We start from the raw sequence: 26,975 nt of genomic DNA on the forward strand, positions 1-26,975 counted from the left end.
TTGCGCCGTTAAAGGGAATGACAGATGTCATTCTCATTGGTTTAAAATGATGTTACGCCCCAAACACACCCATATGACTGATTAAAAGACCTAGGAACACCTTGTTACGCCATGCGCTCCACTTTTGAGAACGAAACCCCTCCCAATGTGAACTGGACATCCTACTAAATTTGAATAGACTTTTGACGAGTGACGATGCACTTTAGAATGTCATGATAGGGCCCTGAGACTGTTTGTTCTAAATCCACACTGAGACTGTTTGTTCATGAAATGGACTGCAACCAGAACTGTTATATCCCAAATTTGTCTCTTGAGGGTAGAGAACCCCAGGGATTGTGTGTGCATTGCAATTTTTCTTAAGATTTTCACAAGTTTTGCCAGGTTTAGCCTCAGTTATGAATTAAAATGTGTTTAATGCAATAAATATAAACTGTAGAGATGCAACCTGGTCATTAAAATGATTACAAATGGGATTATTTCCCCCGGTTTTGTTTTTCTTTTTCTCCCCCCACCCCTTTGGCAGCCCTCAGTTCAATGTTGGGTTCCTGAATTGGCCCTCACCAATCAAAACTTTGAGAACCCCTGCAATACACAATTTACAATACAGACACATATTGCATCTCACATTTCCGATGTAAACAAGTATGTTCACCTAACTGAAAAATGGTACTCAATGCAAATTTAGTAACAGGCAAAGATTAGGAATTATTTATTTTTTGCAAAAACAGACAGTAGGCCCTTTTAATGAATACTTCTATGCAAGAACAATGATATTTCTTTTTACTTTTTGTGTCAGCAGGACTAAAGTATTAACTATCATGTCCTTGGCAGTGAGGTAATTTAGTGAAATAAATATGAAATTTTCCAAAAATGCATAACATCATCTGTGGAAATGCCAAACTGGGTTTGAAATGCAACATCCAAGACTCAAGGTTCAAGGCTCATTCATTAATATTCACACTAAATAGGCATAATCATGACTGATCGATTGATCGATGACTTGAGTCCTAAGTGTGTACACAATGTGGTAATACAATCAGATACGAATAGATATCAGTTAATTTGGTTGAGCTCCCTATTCCTCTTGCTCTTTTGGTGTCTTCTGTGAATTTTCCTAATCCAACGGATTGTGAGTTTTGCAAAGTTAGCAGCTTTAAAAAGAGCCATGAAGACTCCACAAAGAATGGCAAACGAATTCCAAGGGTTTGCTGTGACTATCTGCAGAAAAAGGTGTTGTTTTAATAAATTAAAATAAAAAAAAAAGTTGTCTAAAATCAAAGCATATCAGTTACAAATTTACTTACATCTTTCACTTCTTGTATAAATGGATCCCGCCACTGGAACACGACAAAGAAAAGTTCATTTGTTTGTTCTGAAACTGGTCGTCTGTCATTGTACTTCACAACGCTGGACTGAAAAAAAAAACAGTTAGGAATATAGCACTATTTTGGGGAACTCTAGGGAACACTGACAGGACATTACCTCTTGGCGAAATTCCACAGATTCATTTCTCCTGCCTGATGTCTTGACTAAAGACATTTTGACCCAGGTCCTAAATCCTCCAGAGAAGGTCCACATGGAGTAGTTTCTTTCACATTCTCTCATAAACTCTTCCTTGTCAATGCTGGAACAAACACACACTAAAATCTAAATATATGTATTGTACTAATATCCCAACAGCATTACATATTTGAATTACAACAAAAATAATTTATTAAATGTACCTTCTGGACATATCACTGTATTTGGCAAACAGCATGTAACTGATGGCACTAAAATCCTCCTCAGTTCCATTCTGACTGAACTGCAGAAATATCAGTTCCCGGTTCAGGACATCAGTTGGACCTTGGACCACCAAGGCTTGTTTCTGTAGTAAACACATCACAAGCACAACTCACAGTCAGTCTGTCCTCTCCACTGGAGAATTTTGAAAAGCATGACAACAGTTCTCACCTTTGTGTCATTGGAGTAAGGATCTGTGTAGTTGACCTCTTCCATTGTACAGTCCCCCTCTTCAAATTCCCCAACAGTTAGCCGTGGGGTAATGTGGTCATGGTAGCGATGCTCGCAGCTCACTAATTTGGCCGTTCCAGGATAGAGAGCAATACCTAATGACAGCACATTGTTAGTGTACAAACCAAAGCCATATAGTCAAATCAAGCCAAGTTTATTTATATAGCGCATTTCATACACAGAGGTCATTCAATGCGCTTTACATAAACAAAAGCAAACATTAATAACAAATAAAAACATAAAAGGGCAATAGTGAAAGAATAGTTTAAAAGGTAAAGATCATAATAATACATATAAAAACCATAAAACACACACAGTAAAATAATTTAAAAATAAAGAATAATTAAAAAGACAAAATAAAAGACATAATTTTCAAGGCAGATTCAGAATTTGTAACTCAGTGCAGTTAGCAGAAAGCATCTGAGAACAGTTGGGGCCTTTTTAATGTGATCCGAAAGTTGGTTCCAGAGCTGAGCCGCATAGCAGCTAAAAGCTGCTTCACCATGTTTAGTTCTAACAGCAGGTACTAACAAGTTTTTCTCCTGAGACCTGAGAGGTCTGGAGGGTCTGTACTGCTGAAACATGTCTGAAAGGTATTTATCCTGCTCCATTTAGTGATTTATAAACAAGCAGTAGTGCTTTAAAGTCTATTCTGTGACTTACTGGAAGCCAGTGCAGGGACTTAAGAATTGGAGTAATGTGGACTAAGTTTTTTTTTTTTTTAGTTTTTGTGAGAACCCTAGGTGCTGCATATGTAATGATAAAAAATATCAGCAGCCACATATTCATGGCCACATGGGTAAAAAAAAGCATATAAACATATGTAAAACGTCATAAGCATAATAAAATATCTTACCTGTTAATGCTTTTCTGATTTAATAATGAAATGTAAAAGTTATGAATGGAAAACTTGACTCACCTGGGGGTTCAAATACATCTACTTCTTTGTATCTGACTGACATAACAGGGTGGTTGAGTTTCTCCAGGAAATCAGAAATAGTTTGATAGGCTGAAAACCCTGCCCCCGCTGTCAAAGAGAGGTATATAAGGATGAGAATAACTGAAAAGAAACTTTTCAGACAAGTCTTGTTAAATCCCAACAAGGGGTTGATCTCTGTGGGATCATCACCTGCAAAAAAGGGGGGAAAAATCAACTTCAATTCATTGATGTGAATGCACACATAGAAAATTCCATCATAAAAACATCAAGCAAAACTGGCATTTTAATAGTAGATAAAGCCTACTAACCAGGCAGAGCAGATCCGTTGGCCTTAGATGCCTCATTGTCTTCTGCATAACTCTGATAAGCTTCTGAGGGCTCTTCACCATTATCATCACTGAACTGTGAAAAAGAACATGTTTTCCTAATGTCATGATACAAAATAGCACCCTTTACAAAAAAAAAGAACTGCACTACTTCAAGTGTCAAAACTGCAGTTTTGGAGGAATTATTTGCAGATCTGATGCAGGAAATGCAATATTTTGGACATGAAAAAATGCATTGCACTTCATAGTACTGTACTTTACTGCAGACATTTGTAAGGGCAGATATAGCTCAGTGGGCAGCATTAATCATTTCAAAATGTAATGTTATTATTTTATAATAATGTTTAACACTACATGCTTGCCTGAAATACACTATGTCAGGGGTTTTCAAAGTTTTGATTGGTGAGGGCCAATTCAGGAACCCAACATTGAACTGAGGGCTGCCAAAGGGGTGGGGGGAGAAAAAGAAAAACAAAACCGGGGGAAATAATCCCATTTGTAATCATTTTAATGACCAGGTTGCATCTCTACAGTTTATATTTATTGCATTAAACACATTTTAATTCATAACTGAGGCTAAACCTGGCAAAACTTGTGAAAATCTTAAGAAAAATTGCAATGCACACACAATCCCTGGGGTTCTCTACCCTCAAGAGACAAATTTGGGATATAACAGTTCTGGTTGCAGTCCATTTCAAGAACAAACAGTCTCAGTGTGGATTTAGAACAAACAGTCTCAGTGTGCCTTACTTCTTATCAGCATATAGGCCTTATTCAGGGCAAAGCACCACAGGAAAACCTGACGGCCACGAAACACCACTAAACGGAGATTCATTCTTTTCAAAGCACACAGTACAGTTGTACAGTTTTACAGATGTTATTAGATGTTATCGCGGGACGCCAGAAATGTTTCCGCGGGCCGCCATTGGCCCCCGGGCCGCACTTTGAGAACCTATGCACTATGTATTATTCTATGTGTAGAGAAGCTAAGGTGTTTGCCACGAAAGTTGAAAAGGTAACTGTGTGTCAACAAAAATCAACAATGCCCTAAAAGTAGCCTAGGCTAGGAACCTGCTACAAGGTAGGCTGGGTTGTGTCAGCTGCTGCATCACCTGACTGATCTTCGTGTTCCTTCCTTTGCCTAAAATTAATTGAATTTAAGCCATGTTTCACTGCCTTCCTACTTAGACAAGTCATTTTTGACGAAATCATAATATTAATTGTTTGAAATGGTGTAGATGTAATTAGAACAAAGACGAACATTCGTAAACTTAGCCTACCTCTTGGTAAGACCGAGATGCCTCTCTTCTGAGCATTGTACTAGACTTAATCCTTCTGGAGTCTCCGTGTTAGGCTGACAACTATAAGACACTACATGATAAAGTAGGCCTACTCATTTTGTATTGACAATGGTACTGTACTGTGGTGACGAGGCTGAAGTTAGCACCACTTTCAGATCCGCGGGGAGACCACTTTCAGATCGCGGGGGAGTTAATTTTCCGTTCCACCTTAAATAATGCAATTTTCTACCTCGTCCACAAGGGGCCAGTGTTGACCGCAAATCTGCGATAACACAGGCATGTGGCTGTTGCAGATGAACAGGCATTGTTCACAGACGTTCAAAAGCCTGTATATCTTTTTTCTGTTGACTCCACTGCCGAATGTTTTGAGAAATGTTGCCTTTTGTGTTCTATTAAATAATTTGGTAATTTAGGGGGGGGGGGGATGTAGAGGGTGGCAGATTATGTAGTTTTTTCTTTATTTTCTGTGCTGGATCTTTTGATACATGTTGTGTTATGTTTTCTATTAAATCATTTTGTTCATTTTACACTGGGGGGGGGGGGGGGTGTATGTAGAGGGTGGCAGATTATGTAGTTTTTTCTTTATTTTCTGTGCTGGATCTTTTGATACATGTTGTGTTATGTTTTCTATTAAATCATTTTGTTCATTTTACACTGGGGGGGGGGGGGGGTGGTATGTAGTTGGTAGCAGCTTTTGAAGTTTTTCTACAGTAAATGTATTCCCTACGGCCTACATGTCATTTTGCATCGGATTTTTCAACACATTCTAAAACTACACTCTCTCCTCTTTCCAATGACACCCCACTTGTGAAATTCTATGGTGGAAAATGGCATATGTAGCCCCTCTGAAAATATAATATGTATTTGTGAAATTGCAGAATTTCAGCACTTGAACAGGGACAGATATCCCATGAAGGATTTTGCAAGGGATATTTCACCACATTCTGAAACTACACTATCTCCTCTTTCCAATGACACCCCACTTGTGAAATTCTATGATGGAAAATAGCATATTTAGCCCCTCTGAAAATACAGTATGTATTTTGTGAAATTGCAGAATTTCAGCACTTGAACAGGGACAGATATCCCATGAAGGATTTTGCAAGGGATATTTCACCACATTCTAAAACTACACTATCTTCTCTTTCCAATGACACCCCACTTGTGAAATTCTATGGTGGAAAATGCCCTTTTTTGCCCCTCTGAAAATATAATATGTATTTGTAGGGTGGTCCTTATTTTTCAACTTTTGAAAGTTCATGCTCTCACCCCACCAATATGTTTGAATAAATAAAAAAAATAATTGGGCAAAATGTTATCAATATTAATCAATATTTAGAGGTTGCTCAAGACCTTTGAAGTTTAACACTGTGCAGTGTGCATATTCAGGATTTTTCGCATATTATGTGATACATTGTGCTAGCATGTATAATTGTTTAATAATATATGCTTATGGCAGCAATGGACTTATTTGAACATGCAGGCAATGACAATGTGTATTGATTATTGGTGACCACATTAAAATTGGATTTCCATATTGTCCATGCAAATTTGCTATGCTGATTTGCTGATCTCATCTGCTGATTCCGGTATTTCCCAATAATATGCTGTTGTGAGCAATTCATAGCAAGTCCTGTTTTAGTTGTGGTATGTCTTTCAAAGCATCAATGTGAATGAAGCACAATAGACAATATACACTGAGACAATGGCTGAAGCAACACGAAGCAAATCCGCTATATGGTTACTCGGATCAGAAGAGACTGAAATAACTGGAACAAAGTTACCCTCCAAGAAGCAGTTTTTATGTTTGTTGTAATATCATCATAAAACATTGAAAAAAAACTTCATGAAAGTGCAACAGTGGTGATCAAAGAAGTCTTGGTTCTAGGACAAGGCTAGGATTCCCATTCGTCCCCAACATCTTGCCATAAAACAACTGGAAACACTTCACGACAAATGGCAGAAGCTGAAGAAAAATGCCAAGAGAACTTCTGAGACTCAGCAGTGCAATTTAGAGGCCTTCATACACCAGTTGGGAGACCTGTTTGATATCGCACATCAAGATGCACTCATTCATCTCAAGAATCCAGAAGATAGAGACTTTCTTCTGGCCCAAAGAGAAAAAGGACGTTCTGGGTGTACAACTGTACAATATGATGATACAATTTAAATCTCTCACTTTCTCCTTTGGCCTTGAACACTGACTGGATCTGCTCCTTGTTATTTTAATTCAATGAGTCATAAATGCTAGGTCAAATTGAAAACTCTTTTCCTCAGTGGTTCCATATTGGTGGAATGAGTTGCCCAGTGCTCTCTGTTCCTGTGATAGTTTTGGGTCATATAAGAAGGGTCTAAAGCAGGGGTTCTCAAAGTTTTGATTGGTGAGGGCCAATTCAGGAACCCAACATTGAACTGAGGGCTGCCAAAGGGGTGGGGGGAGAAAAAGAAAAACAAAACCGGGGGAAATAATCCCATTTGTAATCATTTTAATGACCAGGTTGCATCTCTACAGTTTATATTTATTGCATTAAACACATTTTAATTCATAACTGAGGCTAAACCTGGCAAAACTTGTGAAAATCTTAAGAAAAATTGCAATGCACACACAATCCCTGGGGTTCTCTACCCTCAAGAGACAAATTTGGGATATAACAGTTCTGGTTGCAGTCCATTTCAAGAACAAACAGTCTCAGTGTGGATTTAGAACAAACAGTCTCAGTGTGCCTTGCTTCTTATCAGCATATAGGCCTTATTCAGGGCAAAGCACCACAGGAAAACCTGACGGCCACGAAACACCACTAAACGGAGATTCATTCTTTTCAAAGCACACAGTACAGTTGTACAGTTTTACAGATGTTATCAGATGTTATCGCGGGCCGCCAGAAATGTTTCCGCGGGCCGCCATTGGCCCCCGGGCCGCACTTTGAGAACCTATGCACTATGTATTATTCTATGTGTAGAGAAGCTAAGGTGTTTGCCACGAAAGTTGAAAAGGTAACTGTGTGTCAACAAAAATCAACAATGCCCTAAAAGTAGCCTAGGCTAGGAACCTGCTACAAGGTAGGCTGGGTTGTGTCAGCTGCTGCATCACCTGACTGATCTTCGTGTTCCTTCCTTTGCCTAAAATTAATTGAATTTAAGCCATGTTTCACTGCCTTCCTACTTAGACAAGTCATTTTTGACGAAATCATAATATTAATTGTTTGAAATGGTGTAGATGTAATTAGAACAAAGACGAACATTCGTAAACTTAGCCTACCTCTTGGTAAGACCGAGATGCCTCTCTTCTGAGCATTGTACTAGACTTAATCCTTCTGGAGTCTCCGTGTTAGGCTGACAACTATAAGACACTACATGATAAAGTAGGCCTACTCATTTTGTATTGACAATGGTACTGTACTGTGGTGACGAGGCTGAAGTTAGCACCACTTTCAGATCCGCGGGGGAGACCACTTTCAGATCGCGGGGGAGTTAATTTTCCGTTCCACCTTAAATAATGCAATTTTCTACCTCGTCCACAAGGGGCCAGTGTTGACCGCAAATCTGCGATAACACAGGCATGTGGCTGTTGCAGATGAACAGGCATTGTTCACAGACGTTCAAAAGCCTGTATATCTTTTTTCTGTTGACTCCACTGCCGAATGTTTTGAGAAATGTTGCCTTTTGTGTTCTATTAAATAATTTGGTAATTTAGGGGGGGGGGGAATGTAGAGGGTGGCAGATTATGTAGTTTTTCTTTATTTTCTGTGCTGGATCTTTTGATACATGTTGTGTTATGTTTTCTATTAAATCATTTTGTTCATTTTACACTGGGGGGGGGGGGGTGTATGTAGAGGGTGGCAGATTATGTAGTTTTTTCTTTATTTTCTGTGCTGGATCTTTTGATACATGTTGTGTTATGTTTTCTATTAAATCATTTTGTTCATTTTACACTGGGGGGGGGGGGGGGGGGTGGTATGTAGTTGGTAGCAGCTTTTGAAGTTTTTCTACAGTAAATGTATTCCCTACGGCCTACATGTCATTTTGCATCGGATTTTTCAACACATTCTAAAACTACACTCTCTCCTCTTTCCAATGACACCCCACTTGTGAAATTCTATGGTGGAAAATGGCATATGTAGCCCCTCTGAAAATATAATATGTATTTGTGAAATTGCAGAATTTCAGCACTTGAACAGGGACAGATATCCCATGAAGGATTTTGCAAGGGATATTTCACCACATTCTGAAACTACACTATCTCCTCTTTCCAATGACACCCCACTTGTGAAATTCTATGATGGAAAATAGCATATTTAGCCCCTCTGAAAATACAGTATGTATTTTGTGAAATTGCAGAATTTCAGCACTTGAACAGGGACAGATATCCCATGAAGGATTTTGCAAGGGATATTTCACCACATTCTAAAACTACACTATCTTCTCTTTCCAATGACACCCCACTTGTGAAATTCTATGGTGGAAAATGCCCTTTTTTGCCCCTCTGAAAATATAATATGTATTTGTAGGGTGGTCCTTATTTTTCAACTTTTGAAAGTTCATGCTCTCACCCCACCAATATGTTTGAATAAATAAAAAAAATAATTGGGCAAAATGTTATCAATATTAATCAATATTTAGAGGTTGCTCAAGACCTTTGAAGTTTAACACTGTGCAGTGTGCATATTCAGGATTTTTCGCATATTATGTGATACATTGTGCTAGCATGTATAATTGTTTAATAATATATGCTTATGGCAGCAATGGACTTATTTGAACATGCAGGCAATGACAATGTGTATTGATTATTGGTGACCACATTAAAATTGGATTTCCATATTGTCCATGCAAATTTGCTATGCTGATTTGCTGATCTCATCTGCTGATTCCGGTATTTCCCAATAATATGCTGTTGTGAGCAATTCATAGCAAGTCCTGTTTTAGTTGTGGTATGTCTTTCAAAGCATCAATGTGAATGAAGCACAATAGACAATATACACTGAGACAATGGCTGAAGCAACACGAAGCAAATCCGCTATATGGTTACTCGGATCAGAAGAGACTGAAATAACTGGAACAAAGTTACCCTCCAAGAAGCAGTTTTTATGTTTGTTGTAATATCATCATAAAACATTGAAAAAAAACTTCATGAAAGTGCAACAGTGGTGATCAAAGAAGTCTTGGTTCTAGGACAAGGCTAGGATTCCCATTCGTCCCCAACATCTTGCCATAAAACAACTGGAAACACTTCACGACAAATGGCAGAAGCTGAAGAAAAATGCCAAGAGAACTTCTGAGACTCAGCAGTGCAATTTAGAGGCCTTCATACACCAGTTGGGAGACCTGTTTGATATCGCACATCAAGATGCACTCATTCATCTCAAGAATCCAGAAGATAGAGACTTTCTTCTGGCCCAAAGAGAAAAAGGACGTTCTGGGTGTACAACTGTACAATATGATGATACAATTTAAATCTCTCACTTTCTCCTTTGGCCTTGAACACTGACTGGATCTGCTCCTTGTTATTTTAATTCAATGAGTCATAAATGCTAGGTCAAATTGAAAACTCTTTTCCTCAGTGGTTCCATATTGGTGGAATGAGTTGCCCAGTGCTCTCTGTTCCTGTGATAGTTTTGGGTCATATAAGAAGGGTCTAAAGCAGGGGTTCTCAAAGTTTTGATTGGTGAGGGCCAATTCAGGAACCCAACATTGAACTGAGGGCTGCCAAAGGGGTGGGGGGAGAAAAAGAAAAACAAAACCGGGGGAAATAATCCCATTTGTAATCATTTTAATGACCAGGTTGCATCTCTACAGTTTATATTTATTGCATTAAACACATTTTAATTCATAACTGAGGCTAAACCTGGCAAAACTTGTGAAAATCTTAAGAAAAATTGCAATGCACACACAATCCCTGGGGTTCTCTACCCTCAAGAGACAAATTTGGGATATAACAGTTCTGGTTGCAGTCCATTTCAAGAACAAACAGTCTCAGTGTGGATTTAGAACAAACAGTCTCAGTGTGCCTTGCTTCTTATCAGCATATAGGCCTTATTCAGGGCAAAGCACCACAGGAAAACCTGACGGCCACGAAACACCACTAAACGGAGATTCATTCTTTTCAAAGCACACAGTACAGTTGTACAGTTTTACAGATGTTATCAGATGTTATCGCGGGCCGCCAGAAATGTTTCCGCGGGCCGCCATTGGCCCCCGGGCCGCACTTTGAGAACCTATGCACTATGTATTATTCTATGTGTAGAGAAGCTAAGGTGTTTGCCACGAAAGTTGAAAAGGTAACTGTGTGTCAACAAAAATCAACAATGCCCTAAAAGTAGCCTAGGCTAGGAACCTGCTACAAGGTAGGCTGGGTTGTGTCAGCTGCTGCATCACCTGACTGATCTTCGTGTTCCTTCCTTTGCCTAAAATTAATTGAATTTAAGCCATGTTTCACTGCCTTCCTACTTAGACAAGTCATTTTTGACGAAATCATAATATTAATTGTTTGAAATGGTGTAGATGTAATTAGAACAAAGACGAACATTCGTAAACTTAGCCTACCTCTTGGTAAGACCGAGATGCCTCTCTTCTGAGCATTGTACTAGACTTAATCCTTCTGGAGTCTCCGTGTTAGGCTGACAACTATAAGACACTACATGATAAAGTAGGCCTACTCATTTTGTATTGACAATGGTACTGTACTGTGGTGACGAGGCTGAAGTTAGCACCACTTTCAGATCCGCGGGGGAGACCACTTTCAGATCGCGGGGGAGTTAATTTTCCGTTCCACCTTAAATAATGCAATTTTCTACCTCGTCCACAAGGGGCCAGTGTTGACCGCAAATCTGCGATAACACAGGCATGTGGCTGTTGCAGATGAACAGGCATTGTTCACAGACGTTCAAAAGCCTGTATATCTTTTTTCTGTTGACTCCACTGCCGAATGTTTTGAGAAATGTTGCCTTTTGTGTTCTATTAAATAATTTGGTAATTTAGGGGGGGGGGGAATGTAGAGGGTGGCAGATTATGTAGTTTTTCTTTATTTTCTGTGCTGGATCTTTTGATACATGTTGTGTTATGTTTTCTATTAAATCATTTTGTTCATTTTACACTGGGGGGGGGGGGGGGGTGTATGTAGAGGGTGGCAGATTATGTAGTTTTTTCTTTATTTTCTGTGCTGGATCTTTTGATACATGTTGTGTTGTTTTCTATTAAATCATTTTGTTCATTTTACACTGGGGGGGGGGGGGGGGGGTGGTATGTAGTTGGTAGCAGCTTTTGAAGTTTTTCTACAGTAAATGTATTCCCTACGGCCTACATGTCATTTTGCATCGGATTTTTCAACACATTCTAAAACTACACTCTCTCCTCTTTCCAATGACACCCCACTTGTGAAATTCTATGGTGGAAAATGGCATATGTAGCCCCTCTGAAAATATAATATGTATTTGTGAAATTGCAGAATTTCAGCACTTGAACAGGGACAGATATCCCATGAAGGATTTTGCAAGGGATATTTCACCACATTCTGAAACTACACTATCTCCTCTTTCCAATGACACCCCACTTGTGAAATTCTATGATGGAAAATAGCATATTTAGCCCCTCTGAAAATACAGTATGTATTTTGTGAAATTGCAGAATTTCAGCACTTGAACAGGGACAGATATCCCATGAAGGATTTTGCAAGGGATATTTCACCACATTCTAAAACTACACTATCTTCTCTTTCCAATGACACCCCACTTGTGAAATTCTATGGTGGAAAATGCCCTTTTTTGCCCCTCTGAAAATATAATATGTATTTGTAGGGTGGTCCTTATTTTTCAACTTTTGAAAGTTCATGCTCTCACCCCACCAATATGTTTGAATAAATAAAAAAAATAATTGGGCAAAATGTTATCAATATTAATCAATATTTAGAGGTTGCTCAAGACCTTTGAAGTTTAACACTGTGCAGTGTGCATATTCAGGATTTTTCGCATATTATGTGATACATTGTGCTAGCATGTATAATTGTTTAATAATATATGCTTATGGCAGCAATGGACTTATTTGAACATGCAGGCAATGACAATGTGTATTGATTATTGGTGACCACATTAAAATTGGATTTCCATATTGTCCATGCAAATTTGCTATGCTGATTTGCTGATCTCATCTGCTGATTCCGGTATTTCCCAATAATATGCTGTTGTGAGCAATTCATAGCAAGTCCTGTTTTAGTTGTGGTATGTCTTTCAAAGCATCAATGTGAATGAAGCACAATAGACAATATACACTGAGACAATGGCTGAAGCAACACGAAGCAAATCCGCTATATGGTTACTCGGATCAGAAGAGACTGAAATAACTGGAACAAAGTTACCCTCCAAGAAGCAGTTTTTATGTTTGTTGTAATATCATCATAAAACATTGAAAAAAAACTTCATGAAAGTGCAACAGTGGTGATCAAAGAAGTCTTGGTTCTAGGACAAGGCTAGGATTCCCATTCGTCCCCAACATCTTGCCATAAAACAACTGGAAACACTTCACGACAAATGGCAGAAGCTGAAGAAAAATGCCAAGAGAACTTCTGAGACTCAGCAGTGCAATTTAGAGGCCTTCATACACCAGTTGGGAGACCTGTTTGATATCGCACATCAAGATGCACTCATTCATCTCAAGAATCCAGAAGATAGAGACTTTCTTCTGGCCCAAAGAGAAAAAGGACGTTCTGGGTGTACAACTGTACAATATGATGATACAATTTAAATCTCTCACTTTCTCCTTTGGCCTTGAACACTGACTGGATCTGCTCCTTGTTATTTTAATTCAATGAGTCATAAATGCTAGGTCAAATTGAAAACTCTTTTCCTCAGTGGTTCCATATTGGTGGAATGAGTTGCCCAGTGCTCTCTGTTCCTGTGATAGTTTTGGGTCATATAAGAAGGGTCTAAAGCAGGGGTTCTCAAAGTTTTGATTGGTGAGGGCCAATTCAGGAACCCAACATTGAACTGAGGGCTGCCAAAGGGGTGGGGGGAGAAAAAGAAAAACAAAACCGGGGGAAATAATCCCATTTGTAATCATTTTAATGACCAGGTTGCATCTCTACAGTTTATATTTATTGCATTAAACACATTTTAATTCATAACTGAGGCTAAACCTGGCAAAACTTGTGAAAATCTTAAGAAAAATTGCAATGCACACACAATCCCTGGGGTTCTCTACCCTCAAGAGACAAATTTGGGATATAACAGTTCTGGTTGCAGTCCATTTCAAGAACAAACAGTCTCAGTGTGGATTTAGAACAAACAGTCTCAGTGTGCCTTACTTCTTATCAGCATATAGGCCTTATTCAGGGCAAAGCACCACAGGAAAACCTGACGGCCACGAAACACCACTAAACGGAGATTCATTCTTTTCAAAGCACACAGTACAGTTGTACAGTTTTACAGATGTTATCAGATGTTATCGCGGGCCGCCAGAAATGTTTCCGCGGGCCGCCATTGGCCCCCGGGCCGCACTTTGAGAACCTATGCACTATGTATTATTCTATGTGTAGAGAAGCTAAGGTGTTTGCCACGAAAGTTGAAAAGGTAACTGTGTGTCAACAAAAATCAACAATGCCCTAAAAGTAGCCTAGGCTAGGAACCTGCTACAAGGTAGGCTGGGTTGTGTCAGCTGCTGCATCACCTGACTGATCTTCGTGTTCCTTCCTTTGCCTAAAATTAATTGAATTTAAGCCATGTTTCACTGCCTTCCTACTTAGACAAGTCATTTTTGACGAAATCATAATATTAATTGTTTGAAATGGTGTAGATGTAATTAGAACAAAGACGAACATTCGTAAACTTAGCCTACCTCTTGGTAAGACCGAGATGCCTCTCTTCTGAGCATTGTACTAGACTTAATCCTTCTGGAGTCTCCGTGTTAGGCTGACAACTATAAGACACTACATGATAAAGTAGGCCTACTCATTTTGTATTGACAATGGTACTGTACTGTGGTGACGAGGCTGAAGTTAGCACCACTTTCAGATCCGCGGGGGAGACCACTTTCAGATCGCGGGGGAGTTAATTTTCCGTTCCACCTTAAATAATGCAATTTTCTACCTCGTCCACAAGGGGCCAGTGTTGACCGCAAATCTGCGATAACACAGGCATGTGGCTGTTGCAGATGAACAGGCATTGTTCACAGACGTTCAAAAGCCTGTATATCTTTTTTCTGTTGACTCCACTGCCGAATGTTTTGAGAAATGTTGCCTTTTGTGTTCTATTAAATAATTTGGTAATTTAGGGGGGGGGGGGATGTAGAGGGTGGCAGATTATGTAGTTTTTCTTTATTTTCTGTGCTGGATCTTTTGATACATGTTGTGTTATGTTTTCTATTAAATCATTTTGTTCATTTTACACTGGGGGGGGGGGTGTATGTAGAGGGTGGCAGATTATGTAGTTTTTTCTTTATTTTCTGTGCTGGATCTTTTGATACATGTTGTGTTGTTTTCTATTAAATCATTTTGTTCATTTTACACTGGGGGGGGGGGGGGGGGGGTGGTATGTAGTTGGTAGCAGCTTTTGAAGTTTTTCTACAGTAAATGTATTCCCTACGGCCTACATGTCATTTTGCATCGGATTTTTCAACACATTCTAAAACTACACTCTCTCCTCTTTCCAATGACACCCCACTTGTGAAATTCTATGGTGGAAAATGGCATATGTAGCCCCTCTGAAAATATAATATGTATTTGTGAAATTGCAGAATTTCAGCACTTGAACAGGGACAGATATCCCATGAAGGATTTTGCAAGGGATATTTCACCACATTCTGAAACTACACTATCTCCTCTTTCCAATGACACCCCACTTGTGAAATTCTATGATGGAAAATAGCATATTTAGCCCCTCTGAAAATACAGTATGTATTTTGTGAAATTGCAGAATTTCAGCACTTGAACAGGGACAGATATCCCATGAAGGATTTTGCAAGGGATATTTCACCACATTCTAAAACTACACTATCTTCTCTTTCCAATGACACCCCACTTGTGAAATTCTATGGTGGAAAATGCCCTTTTTTGCCCCTCTGAAAATATAATATGTATTTGTAGGGTGGTCCTTATTTTTCAACTTTTGAAAGTTCATGCTCTCACCCCACCAATATGTTTGAATAAATAAAAAAAATAATTGGGCAAAATGTTATCAATATTAATCAATATTTAGAGGTTGCTCAAGACCTTTGAAGTTTAACACTGTGCAGTGTGCATATTCAGGATTTTTCGCATATTATGTGATACATTGTGCTAGCATGTATAATTGTTTAATAATATATGCTTATGGCAGCAATGGACTTATTTGAACATGCAGGCAATGACAATGTGTATTGATTATTGGTGACCACATTAAAATTGGATTTCCATATTGTCCATGCAAATTTGCTATGCTGATTTGCTGATCTCATCTGCTGATTCCGGTATTTCCCAATAATATGCTGTTGTGAGCAATTCATAGCAAGTCCTGTTTTAGTTGTGGTATGTCTTTCAAAGCATCAATGTGAATGAAGCACAATAGACAATATACACTGAGACAATGGCTGAAGCAACACGAAGCAAATCCGCTATATGGTTACTCGGATCAGAAGAGACTGAAATAACTGGAACAAAGTTACCCTCCAAGAAGCAGTTTTTATGTTTGTTGTAATATCATCATAAAACATTGAAAAAAAACTTCATGAAAGTGCAACAGTGGTGATCAAAGAAGTCTTGGTTCTAGGACAAGGCTAGGATTCCCATTCGTCCCCAACATCTTGCCATAAAACAACTGGAAACACTTCACGACAAATGGCAGAAGCTGAAGAAAAATGCCAAGAGAACTTCTGAGACTCAGCAGTGCAATTTAGAGGCCTTCATACACCAGTTGGGAGACCTGTTTGATATCGCACATCAAGATGCACTCATTCATCTCAAGAATCCAGAAGATAGAGACTTTCTTCTGGCCCAAAGAGAAAAAGGACGTTCTGGGTGTACAACTGTACAATATGATGATACAATTTAAATCTCTCACTTTCTCCTTTGGCCTTGAACACTGACTGGATCTGCTCCTTGTTATTTTAATTCAATGAGTCATAAATGCTAGGTCAAATTGAAAACTCTTTTCCTCAGTGGTTCCATATTGGTGGAATGAGTTGCCCAGTGCTCTCTGTTCCTGTGATAGTTTTGGGTCATATAAGAAGGGTCTAAAGCAGGGGTTCTCAAAGTTTTGATTGGTGAGGGCCAATTCAGGAACCCAACATTGAACTGAGGGCTGCCAAAGGGGTGGGGGGAGAAAAAGAAAAACAAAACCGGGGGAAATAATCCCATTTGTAATCATTTTAATGACCAGGTTGCATCTCTACAGTTTATATTTATTGCATTAAACACATTTTAATTCATAACTGAGGCTAAACCTGGCAAAACTTGTGAAAATCTTAAGAAAAATTGCAATGCACACACAATCCCTGGGGTTCTCTACCCTCAAGAGACAAATTTGGGATATAACAGTTCTGGTTGCAGTCCATTTCAAGAACAAACAGTCTCAGTGTGGATTTAGAACAAACAGTCTCAGTGTGCCTTGCTTCTTATCAGCATATAGGCCTTATTCAGGGCAAAGCACCACAGGAAAACCTGACGGCCACGAAACACCACTAAACGGAGATTCATTCTTTTCAAAGCACACAGTACAGTTGTACAGTTTTACAGATGTTATCAGATGTTATCGCGGGCCGCCAGAAATGTTTCCGCGGGCCGCCATTGGCCCCCGGGCCGCACTTTGAGAACCTATGCACTATGTATTATTCTATGTGTAGAGAAGCTAAGGTGTTTGCCACGAAAGTTGAAAAGGTAACTGTGTGTCAACAAAAATCAACAATGCCCTAAAAGTAGCCTAGGCTAGGAACCTGCTACAAGGTAGGCTGGGTTGTGTCAGCTGCTGCATCACCTGACTGATCTTCGTGTTCCTTCCTTTGCCTAAAATTAATTGAATTTAAGCCATGTTTCACTGCCTTCCTACTTAGACAAGTCATTTTTGACGAAATCATAATTTTAATTGTTTGAAATGGTGTAGATGTAATTAGAACAAAGACGAACATTCGTAAACTTAGCCTACCTCTTGGTAAGACCGAGATGCCTCTCTTCTGAGCATTGTACTAGACTTAATCCTTCTGGAGTCTCCGTGTTAGGCTGACAACTATAAGACACTACATGATAAAGTAGGCCTACTCATTTTGTATTGACAATGGTACTGTACTGTGGTGATGAGGCTGAAGTTAGCACCACTTTCAGATCCGCGGGGAGACCACTTTCAGATCGCGGGGGAGTTAATTTTCCGTTCCACCTTAAATAATGCAATTTTCTACCTCGTCCACAAGGGGCCAGTGTTGACCGCAAATCCGCGATAACACAGGCATGTGGCTGTTGCAGATGAACAGGCATTGTTCACAGACGTTCAAAAGCCTGTATATCTTTTTTCTGTTGACTCCACTGCCGAATGTTTTGAGAAATGTTGCCTTTTGTGTTCTATTAAATAATTTGGTAATTTAGGGGGGGGGGGATGTAGAGGGTGGCAGATTATGTAGTTTTTTCTTTATTTTCTGTGCTGGATCTTTTGATACATGTTGTGTTATGTTTTCTATTAAATCATTTTGTTCATTTTACACTGGGGGGGGGGGGGGGGGGGTGTCTGTAGAGGGTGGCAGATTATGTAGTTTTTTCTTTATTTTCTGTGCTGGATCTTTTGATACATGTTGTGTTATGTTTTCTATTAAATCATTTTGTTCATTTTACACTGGGGGGGGGGGGGGGGTGGTATGTAGTTGGTAGCAGCTTTTGAAGTTTTTCTACAGTAAATGTATTCCCTACGGCCTACATGTCATTTTGCATCGGATTTTTCACCACATTCTGAAACTACACTATCTCCTCTTTCCAATGACACCCCACTTGTGAAATTCTATGATGGAAAATAGCATATTTAGCCCCTCTGAAAATACAGTATGTATTTTGTGAAATTGCAGAATTTCAGCACTTGAACAGGGACAGATATCCCATGAAGGATTTTGCAAGGGGTATTTCACCACATTCTAAAACTACACTATCTTCTCTTTCCAATGACACCCCACTTGTGAAATTCTATGGTGGAAAATGGCCTTTTTTGCCCCTCTGAAAATACAGTATGTATTTGTGAAATTGCAGAATTTCAGCACTTGAACAGCGACAGGCATCCCATCATGTATTTTGCAAGGGATCTTTCACCACATTCTGAAACTACACTCTCTCCTCTTTCCAATGACACCTCACTTGTGAAATTCTATGGTGGAAAATGTGACCTTTCCACCCCTTAGAACATATAATATATATTTGTGAAATTGCAGAATTTCAGCACTTGAACAGCTACACACATCCCATAATGTCCTTTGCATCGGCTGTTTCAACACATTCCGAAACTACACTCGCTCTTCTTTCCAATGACAACCCCCATGTGAAACCCCCATCGCATAAAATGGCTTTGTTTTCGATTAGAACTCCCATGGCCTATTTCTCTCATTGCAGTTTTTATACACTAAAATTGGTCCCTTTTGGTCAAGACTGATTTGTTGCAAACAATTCCACCGTATATGAATAGTTGAGTGTGTCCTCTTCCAATGACTTCCTTCATGAGCAATTCCATCCAAGAAAATAGGCTTTTTTAATTTCAAAATCCTCAAGCTATTATTCTGATTGTGGCTTTTTAACACTACATTTTCTCCCCATCACTCAAGTCATTTGGCACATTTCGGTCATTTTGGGGGCCAAGCAGTGAAGCTGCGAAGCATCATTACTGTTTCTACCTTTTCTTATTGGGGGCCAGTAGCAAAGCCCAATTGTATATTTACGCTTTCCTATTATTCGGGACCAAGCAGTGTAGTAGGGCTGTAACGATTTACGATTCGAAACCGAAATCGCGACATTCATATCCACGATACTGTGTCGCGGTGTGAAAAGGCAGAATCGCGACACACCCTTTCTAGTGTTTTACGCAGTGCTTTGCAGCTTATGCGGCCGCAAAAGCAACCCACAACTCCCGCTTTACTTATCGGTAGCCTACGTTGTCCAAAAACAAATAAATAAATAATAATTTCATACCTCTCCTTGCTTTCATTGTAGACTATGTGTGCAACTTTACCAAACAGTATAGAAGTAAACCCCCTCTCCTTGCCTTGCTCTCTCTCGTGCTCCCTCCCTCTCACTCTCCCTCCCTCTCCTGCTCAATGAACACGCGCGACTTAAATAAAACATTCACAATCGTGAAAGCAACGCATAGACGACTAGCTAAATTACTATTAAATCCGCTTAGCATCATTAGCATGCTGCACATATTTGTTTAAAACTCTTGCATTGAAGTTGACTGATCATCTCAATACCAACGTTTCCCAAAAGGGCCTGTCCCTAGGAGAACAAGTATTACCTTGAAACTTAAACACACATGGGGAAACTGAACAGTCCAATCAGTAGACTATGATAGGCTAAGCTATATGCTACTTTGTTTACAATATTTCCAGGCTTCAACCAGACAGCTGAATTAAACAGGTAGAGTTGTAATAAAAAATAGTAGGCCTAGGCTATAGGCTAATCTGCATAAAGTGTGCTGTCATAAATATCAGTCCTTCAGACATTTTTTTTTATATCAGGATATAAAATAATAGATATATTATATTGTAATCCTCTGTTTCTGTGTTCTAAGGGAGGCTATTAAAATATTATTTAATAAAATGTCTAGCACCCCCCCCCCTCCAAAAAAAAAAAAAAAAAAATCGAGATTCATATCGAACCGTGGGTCAAACATCGTGATACAAACCGAATCGTGAGGTTGGTGTATCGTTACAGCCCTACAGTGTAGGCACCCATTGTGTTTGTACATTTTCCTATTATTGGGGGCCAAGCATCGAAGCTGCAAGGCACCCACTGTGTTTATATGTTTTCCCATCCTAAGAACACACAATAAATGTGGAGTCTTTTTACCACTGTGGGGGCGCTATAATCACAGGATGTAGGCTCATATATCAGCAATGCTTTCACGTACCGAAACAAAACTTGGTATATGGACTTAGGACCCCATCCCGAGGACACACAATATATTTGGTGACTGGATATACTAAAGTTACAGGAAATGAGCTCATATCTTGGCAATGCTTTCTCGTACCGAAACCAGACTTGGTTCATGGATTCGCCACACAATAATGTTGGTGATGTTTGGTCACTAGGGATAGATTAGATTAGATTGGACTCAACTTTATTGTCATTGTGCAGAGTACAAAGTCAACTAAATTCAGGCCTAGTCCACACGTACCAAACCGAGCTTTTTTTCCTCCGTCTTCCCTGGAACCGTATCAAGAAAATTTGCGTCCAAACGGATCCATCTCAACACGACTCAACACGTTACTTCATATCCCAGGCCTGTAGGTGGCACTGTTTATTATGACCGCCACTAGCGAAGCTAGCGAAGCGGTCATATAGGGATTGTCAAATTTTTATTTTTTTTTTATTTTTTTTCCCGTCATCTACTTCCTGAATTTTTGGTCAACGATACCCGGGACACCGAGGCACATGAAATTTGGTGGGTATGTAGCCCCACTAGACTTTTACGGAAAATTTTCGTTTCGTCCCCGGGGTCCACTCCCCCCCCGTGCTGGGCCCCCCGAACCGCAAAAAAAGCAGTTTTTCCTAAATAACTACCTGAACCGTGGCACCGAGGATGAAGAATCTTTTATGGTATGTTGGTCTCAAGGGCCCACATCAATCTGGCCCATAATCACTCATTTGTGATTTGCACCCCTCCGGTAAAAAATGAAAATGCAATATTATTCTGCTTTAATCGCCCCTATCTTCAGTTAAGATGTTCAGAACTGCACCAAATTTTATGTGTATGATTGACCTGGCATTCTCTGGGGGTATGCCAAGTTTCGTAGAATTTCGTAGAATTTCATCCATGCTTTAGTAACACAGCTTAAGCTACTGTGTAGTGGGTCCCATTTAGAAGTAGCTACTTCATTCGCGCTTTCCTTGACTCATGACTCAACAACTTTTCGCCACGATATGGCAGTTTAAGCCGCTTGATACTGTAAGGCGTAAGCCATTGGTTTCCAAAGGAGATTTTATTTGTGTCGCCAGCATAGCCTATTGACAATTTATGTTGTAAATAGGCCTACCTTATAAGCCTACCGGTAGCTTAGGGAAGCTAACAGCTTTCTATTAGGATCTAGTTTGTTAGTTACAGTTTTGTCATAACTCCCTGATGCATTTTTGCATTTAGAATAGCCAGAGCGTGAACAATATCAGGTGCCTAGGCTTGGTGAACCCAGCCTGATCTGCCCGCTATTTATTTTTTGATTTCTTAAAAGATTGAGCTTGGTCTGGTGAAAGCCAGACTAGCCATGGACCTCAGTTACACAATGCAAGGGAACATGAATCAGCCTATATTTGCACGAACAATAACGGACAACAGCTCTTCAACTTTGGCCCGTTAAAATGTGTATGAACAGTCTAGCGACGCATTTCATCAAGGCCCATTTGGACATGTCAGTTATTTGCACCACTAGATGTAAAACAGCATTTCGTTTCAGACTACTGTTACTTAATTTGTGCATTAACAATAACGTTTCAGACTACTGTTACTTAATTTGTGCATTGACAATAAAGTATTACATGAACTAAAGATGACTAAAATCTTATGTAGAAGTAGAAACATTCACAAAAAAATCCATCCATCCAATTTGTTTTTGATAGCTGTTGAAAATGGCATGGAACTGACAGAGATGTTTTTGTTTATAAATAAATAAATAAATAAATTAATTAATTAATTAATAACATTATGCTGATACCTTTTGCTTTTCCCAAATACAATGTAGCCTACAGGTGTAAGTGACCTTTCATCAATCCAGTTGCAATGGATGAACTGTGATGAACTGCCCTACTTGTGATTGTTTAGAGATTTTAAAGGTTTTATAACAATGCTACATCTTCTTTGGCTATTCTACAATCTATTCACCTTTTCAGCACCAGTAGGCTACTTTCTGTGCAGCCGCACACACACACTCAGGCATGCCAAACAAGCATACACAAAAGTTTCAAGAGTGGGGGATGGAGTAAAATATGGAGACAAATTGAAGTGTGATTTATTTTCGCGGAAAGGATGTACAGGACTGAGCGGCGGTCATATTTTGTACCGCTATGCGGTACATCTAGTTTACAGTAATTTACCAAAACTTTCACGCTGTAGGCTTTACAAACAGACAGAATAGGCTACGACCAGAGCCCGTTTACGGAGAGCCGGATCACTCCCTATTAACTCCATTGTACCTGCAATCTGCTGCAGTTCCGCTAGGGGCGATCACGAATAAGTGCAAAAACAATGGGGGTCTATGGAGCTAGACGGCTAAATGTGTCTCTTTCACCTGGTTGTCGTTGACAAATCGAAGATTGGATTGTGGTTTCTGCCAGATCAATATGGATTATAGGTCAAAAGTTGAATGAACGAGTACTTACGTCCTTTCGATTTCTTACAGGTTGGGTCGTTGTTGCCCACAACTCACTAGCTTGCTGCTAATGAATGACGTCATTGACGCATTTGAAAGGCTTTTTAGAACAAATAAGTGACTCAAAAAATATAATACTCAGCGGTGTATATTTTCTCTGCCCCCTCTTTCGCATGCAACATTCCAATTTCTGGCCAAAAAATTATATCCCGAGAAAAGTGGATTTGAGGGGTACAGCTCCATAGACCTCCATTCATTCTGCACTTATTCGTGAGCGCCCTCATGTGGAACCAGAACAGGAACTGCAACCAGTTCAGAAACCGGAAGTTTCCCGAGAGTGGCGGTTCGGTTCTCCCCTTATTAGACATTCTCTGCTACAACTAAATGCAGTCGCTCATCCCGGAAATTAGTTTTACGTAGAAAAAAATAAAGTTTGACATGGCGTCAATCGACCTCCGTGTGTCTTATCTGAGCATTTTAGCTCTTTTAAACTTTGTTTTTGTGTTCGTGACCGGTACTGACTTTGTGCGTTTCATCTCCTTTCGAGCCATTTACCACAACATCACAGGGGGGTCGGCGCTCTGTCAAGGTAATATTTAACTCGTGAGTTTAGGTTGCATTGGCTATCTTCGCTGCCATAGATAACCGTTCCTGTTCCTTTACTGTTAGCATAACGTTAACTTGTCATGATGCATTTAATGCAAGTTGTCATTAACATTGTCAGTCTTTAGCCCAGGTTAAAATGACTAGAAGTTAAGTTACAATGTTGGAGTTCTGAATTAACTTTCCACCTAACGTTATACATTTTAACGAAATGCATACACTTTCGGCAGTGTGCATTTTTAAAGGCAGAAATAACTTTCATTTTGAGTTTAAAATCGCAATTTCTACGTTTCTTTCCAGCCTGCAGTTGAAATTCGATTCGTGAATTGGTTCGAAAACTTTAACATTTCATGTAGCCTAGCCTACCTAACCTTCTGAATTCATGCATATTTCGATTCCACTACTTGTAAATGTAACTTATACCTGGAGGAGAGAAACGTTGAACAATTGCAAAGTAGGCTGATACAAAAATGTGAACATATGTAGTGTAAGTGGAATAAAACACGAAAATAAACATTTTTGGAAGTGTCGCTGAACAATGATGAAATTGGCGCGATGATGTCATCACGCTACAGCCCGGCTAGCTCAGTCGGTAGAGCATGAGACTCTTAATCTCAGGGTCGTGGGTTCGAGCCCCACGTTGGGCGATAAGCTTTTCTGCCTTAACACAGTGTATGATATTGGAATGTCTTGTTTACTCGAAATGGTTATCTTGGGTAGCTTGGTAGGAAAAGCCTGTGAAGGTCGTAAGAGAGAATATGCCGATGCCCAATTGTGGAACCAGATAATGTTTCATACTGATAAGCACACCACCTCCACGCCTTTTTTGTGTGTCTGCTTGTCACAGAGTCTGTGCCATGGTCCGTGGCATTGAGAGACACATCAGTCCTCAAAGCTGTGTGTGTAGACCTCATCCTGTTGGCTCTCTTCACTGTCCAGCATAGTGTTTTGGCCTGGCCGCCCGTTAAACAGGTCTGTCAGTCTGTCCTAGGAGTGTTAAACCGGGCTATGTACTGTTCCACAACGGCTCTCGCTCTACAGGTAATACCATAATATTATTACAACATAATGTTAAGTATGTCATTCTTCCATATACTGATGACCACAACAATAAATTATATGTCCACCCTTTAACTGCATGATCCATCTTGAATCCCCTGTTGCTATCTATAAAAAACATGTAACTAATGCCATTTTCGTGTCATAGGCTTTAATGCGTTTCTGGCAGCCTGTGACTAACGCCCCCTGCCTGTGGTCAGTGCACAATGCACCCTGGGACATCTGGTTCCCTCTGATCTGCTTCGTTTTTCATTTTCTGGCCTGGGCAATTATCTTCAGTATTCTGCTGATATTCGACTATGGTGAACTGCTCGGAATCAAACAGGTAATAGCTAAGGATGGGAAATCTTTGTCCCAGTACCAAATTGAAGTAATGATGATGTAGTCTACTGAGGCACTATTACTGAGATGCATAAATGTAAATACTTCACAGATTTAAACACATCACAGCCAGCACTGTGTTTTGCTGCAGTTTGTGCAATGCCAGTGTTACTGCTGTTTTAATAGGCAGACACAGTGTGAGTGTTACTCTTGTGCACTGTGACAGAAGTCCTCTGCACATGTTTAGGTCATTTTTAGTGTCACTTCCTCAAATGCTACTGTCTTTATGAAACATTTGCTGAGAGGGTTCACTGAACTGTTATTCAGTTGATGAGAGGCAGTCTATGTGCGAGACAAAGGGTTACACAAGGTTTTCACATTACCTGTAATTTTTCATTTAACTCAAGTTATCCTGCCACTCTACTTCAGGTGTATTATGAGTGCCTTGGCATGGGTGACCCCTTGGCCTTGAAATCCGCCCGAGCTCAACGGCTCTATGCCCACCTGCGCCACCCTGTGTGTCTGGAGCTTGGCGTCGTCCTCTGGCTCCTGCCCACGTTCCCGCTGGACAGGTTACTGCTGGCAGGTTACCTGACCATCTACCTGGCCCTGGCCCACTCTCTGGACACCCAAGACTGTGCCTATTTGAGTGTGCAGCTGCGCAGCAAGATGCAGATCTTCTCTATACCAGCAGGTGGCAGTGGTCAGGCTTTGTCAACCACAGCTAACAACAACAATCACAAGCATGATTGAATATACACTAGAGTATTGATGTCGTGTGTGAGGCAGAAATTGGAGAAGAGATGTACTGAATTAGTCTCCTGACAACAAACAAGGAAACAGACAAACAAACAAACAAACACACAAATCACTGATGTTTACAGCTGCATCCGAACAAAATAAGAGTTATCTATCACAGTTACCTTGAATGTTAAACAGTTAGTATTCAAGATAATGAGGTAGAGCATGGTTGTTGCAGTACTACATAATGTAAACATAATGACTGTTTTTCTACAGTCAGTGAACTATTCAGGACATTGAGATAGGCATGCTTGAAGTACACAGCACATATCTTTAAAAGTGTCATCTTTTATGTGTATATTTTGTCATTATCCAATTTTATAGTATTTTGTGTACATTTTGTGCCAATTGCTGCAAGGCTTTTTCAGGTAAATGTCTTCCACAGTTTGGGTTAACAGTCAGAATATGATTTACTAACCCTAGGATCAAACATATCAGAGTGCCAAGCTATTTAACGTGTTTCCGCGGGAATGTTACATCATTATAGAAATGTTCATAAGTGCATCTGCAGAAATGGTACATTCACTGGTATTGGAGTTTACCACTTTACAACAGCCACAGGGAACTATATGCTGGATTGTTTTTATTGATTATTTTAAGGACCGAAAGAGCTGCTAAAAGTCTTAACATGGCGACTTTCTAAACAAGAGGAGGCTAAAATGTGCAGAGTATGTAAATGCTGAGATGAGAGAAATAAAGTTTTGTTTATGTTATGACAGTCAGTATAAAGACTAAAGTAATGTTGTAGTTTCTACTTGCATAGAGCTTTGGGGGCCTTTTGCAAATCCCAACACAGCTTATACACTGGAAAGACATATGTTACTGTCTGAGCTACACGCTGGTCCATATAATGAAATATACACTATAGGCCTAAAGCATGAGGTTTTAATAAAATAGTCATTCAAGGAATCACGTGGTGTCATTTATGGTATGGGCCTAATGAAATAAATGAAAAAAATTAACTGCACCACACCACACCGATAATCATATCAAATCAAAAGGAAAGTATTGAAGCTAACCAGGGGGGTATCCTAAGTATGTGGTTTAGTGACAAACCTGTAAGTTCACTCGGAGTAAGGGTTAAATCTCCTAATAGAAGAGTTGCATGGC

The 26,975-nt window shown here is 39.7% G+C and overlaps 2 protein-coding genes and 1 non-coding gene across 3 annotated transcripts; 2 read left to right on the top strand and 1 right to left on the bottom strand.

The window, feature by feature from the left end:
- Positions 1–1,038: 1,038 nt before the first annotated feature.
- On the bottom strand, positions 1,039–4,595 carry LOC143140004 (proton-activated chloride channel-like). Its single transcript, XM_076300848.1, has 8 exons — positions 4,560–4,595; positions 3,262–3,355; positions 2,933–3,142; positions 1,954–2,108; positions 1,725–1,867; positions 1,483–1,624; positions 1,305–1,412; positions 1,039–1,218 (listed from the first exon to the last, which is right to left on the bottom strand). Exons 1-8 carry the CDS (start codon positions 4,593–4,595, stop codon positions 1,054–1,056), a joined length of 1,053 nt encoding a protein of 350 aa, XP_076156963.1. The 3' UTR covers positions 1,039–1,053.
- Positions 4,596–23,468: 18,873 nt separating this feature from the next.
- Positions 23,469–26,774, top strand: nrm (nurim). Its single transcript, XM_076302184.1, has 4 exons — positions 23,469–23,670; positions 24,532–24,725; positions 24,892–25,068; positions 25,494–26,774. Exons 1-4 carry the CDS (start codon positions 23,520–23,522, stop codon positions 25,815–25,817), a joined length of 846 nt encoding a protein of 281 aa, XP_076158299.1. The 5' UTR covers positions 23,469–23,519; the 3' UTR covers positions 25,818–26,774.
- On the top strand, positions 24,259–24,331 carry trnak-cuu (transfer RNA lysine (anticodon CUU)). Its single transcript has one exon. It is a non-coding gene; the product is annotated as a tRNA-Lys (tRNA).
- Positions 26,775–26,975: the final 201 nt, after the last annotated feature.

Source organism: Alosa pseudoharengus, unplaced genomic scaffold (assembly GCF_046254945.1).
Source record: "Alosa pseudoharengus isolate Yale_2024_CS ecotype anadromous, Long Island Sound unplaced genomic scaffold, YU_APseudo_1.1 YU_APseudo_1.1_scf_23, whole genome shotgun sequence".
Taxonomy (NCBI): Eukaryota; Metazoa; Chordata; class Actinopteri; order Clupeiformes; family Clupeidae; genus Alosa; species Alosa pseudoharengus.

What these genes read in the sequence shown, in the direction of transcription:
- LOC143140004 (XM_076300848.1), bottom strand. Translation starts at nt 4,595, where the DNA reads ATGCTCAGAAGAGAGGCATCTCGGTCTTACCAAGAG. An exon ending in AGATGTATTTGAACCCCCAG is followed by an intron (nt 2,109 to 2,932) that starts GTGAGTCAAGTT and finishes TGCTGTCATTAG; the next exon opens with GTATTGCTCTCTATCCTGGA. An exon ending in TACAGTGATATGTCCAGAAG is followed by an intron (nt 1,625 to 1,724) that starts GTACATTTAATA and finishes TGTTTGTTCCAG; the next exon opens with CATTGACAAGGAAGAGTTTA.
- nrm (XM_076302184.1), top strand. Translation starts at nt 23,520, where the DNA reads ATGGCGTCAATCGACCTCCGTGTGTCTTATCTGAGCATTTTAGCTCTT. An exon ending in GGGGTCGGCGCTCTGTCAAG is followed by an intron (nt 23,671 to 24,531) that starts GTAATATTTAAC and finishes TGCTTGTCACAG; the next exon opens with AGTCTGTGCCATGGTCCGTG. An exon ending in CAACGGCTCTCGCTCTACAG is followed by an intron (nt 24,726 to 24,891) that starts GTAATACCATAA and finishes TTCGTGTCATAG; the next exon opens with GCTTTAATGCGTTTCTGGCA.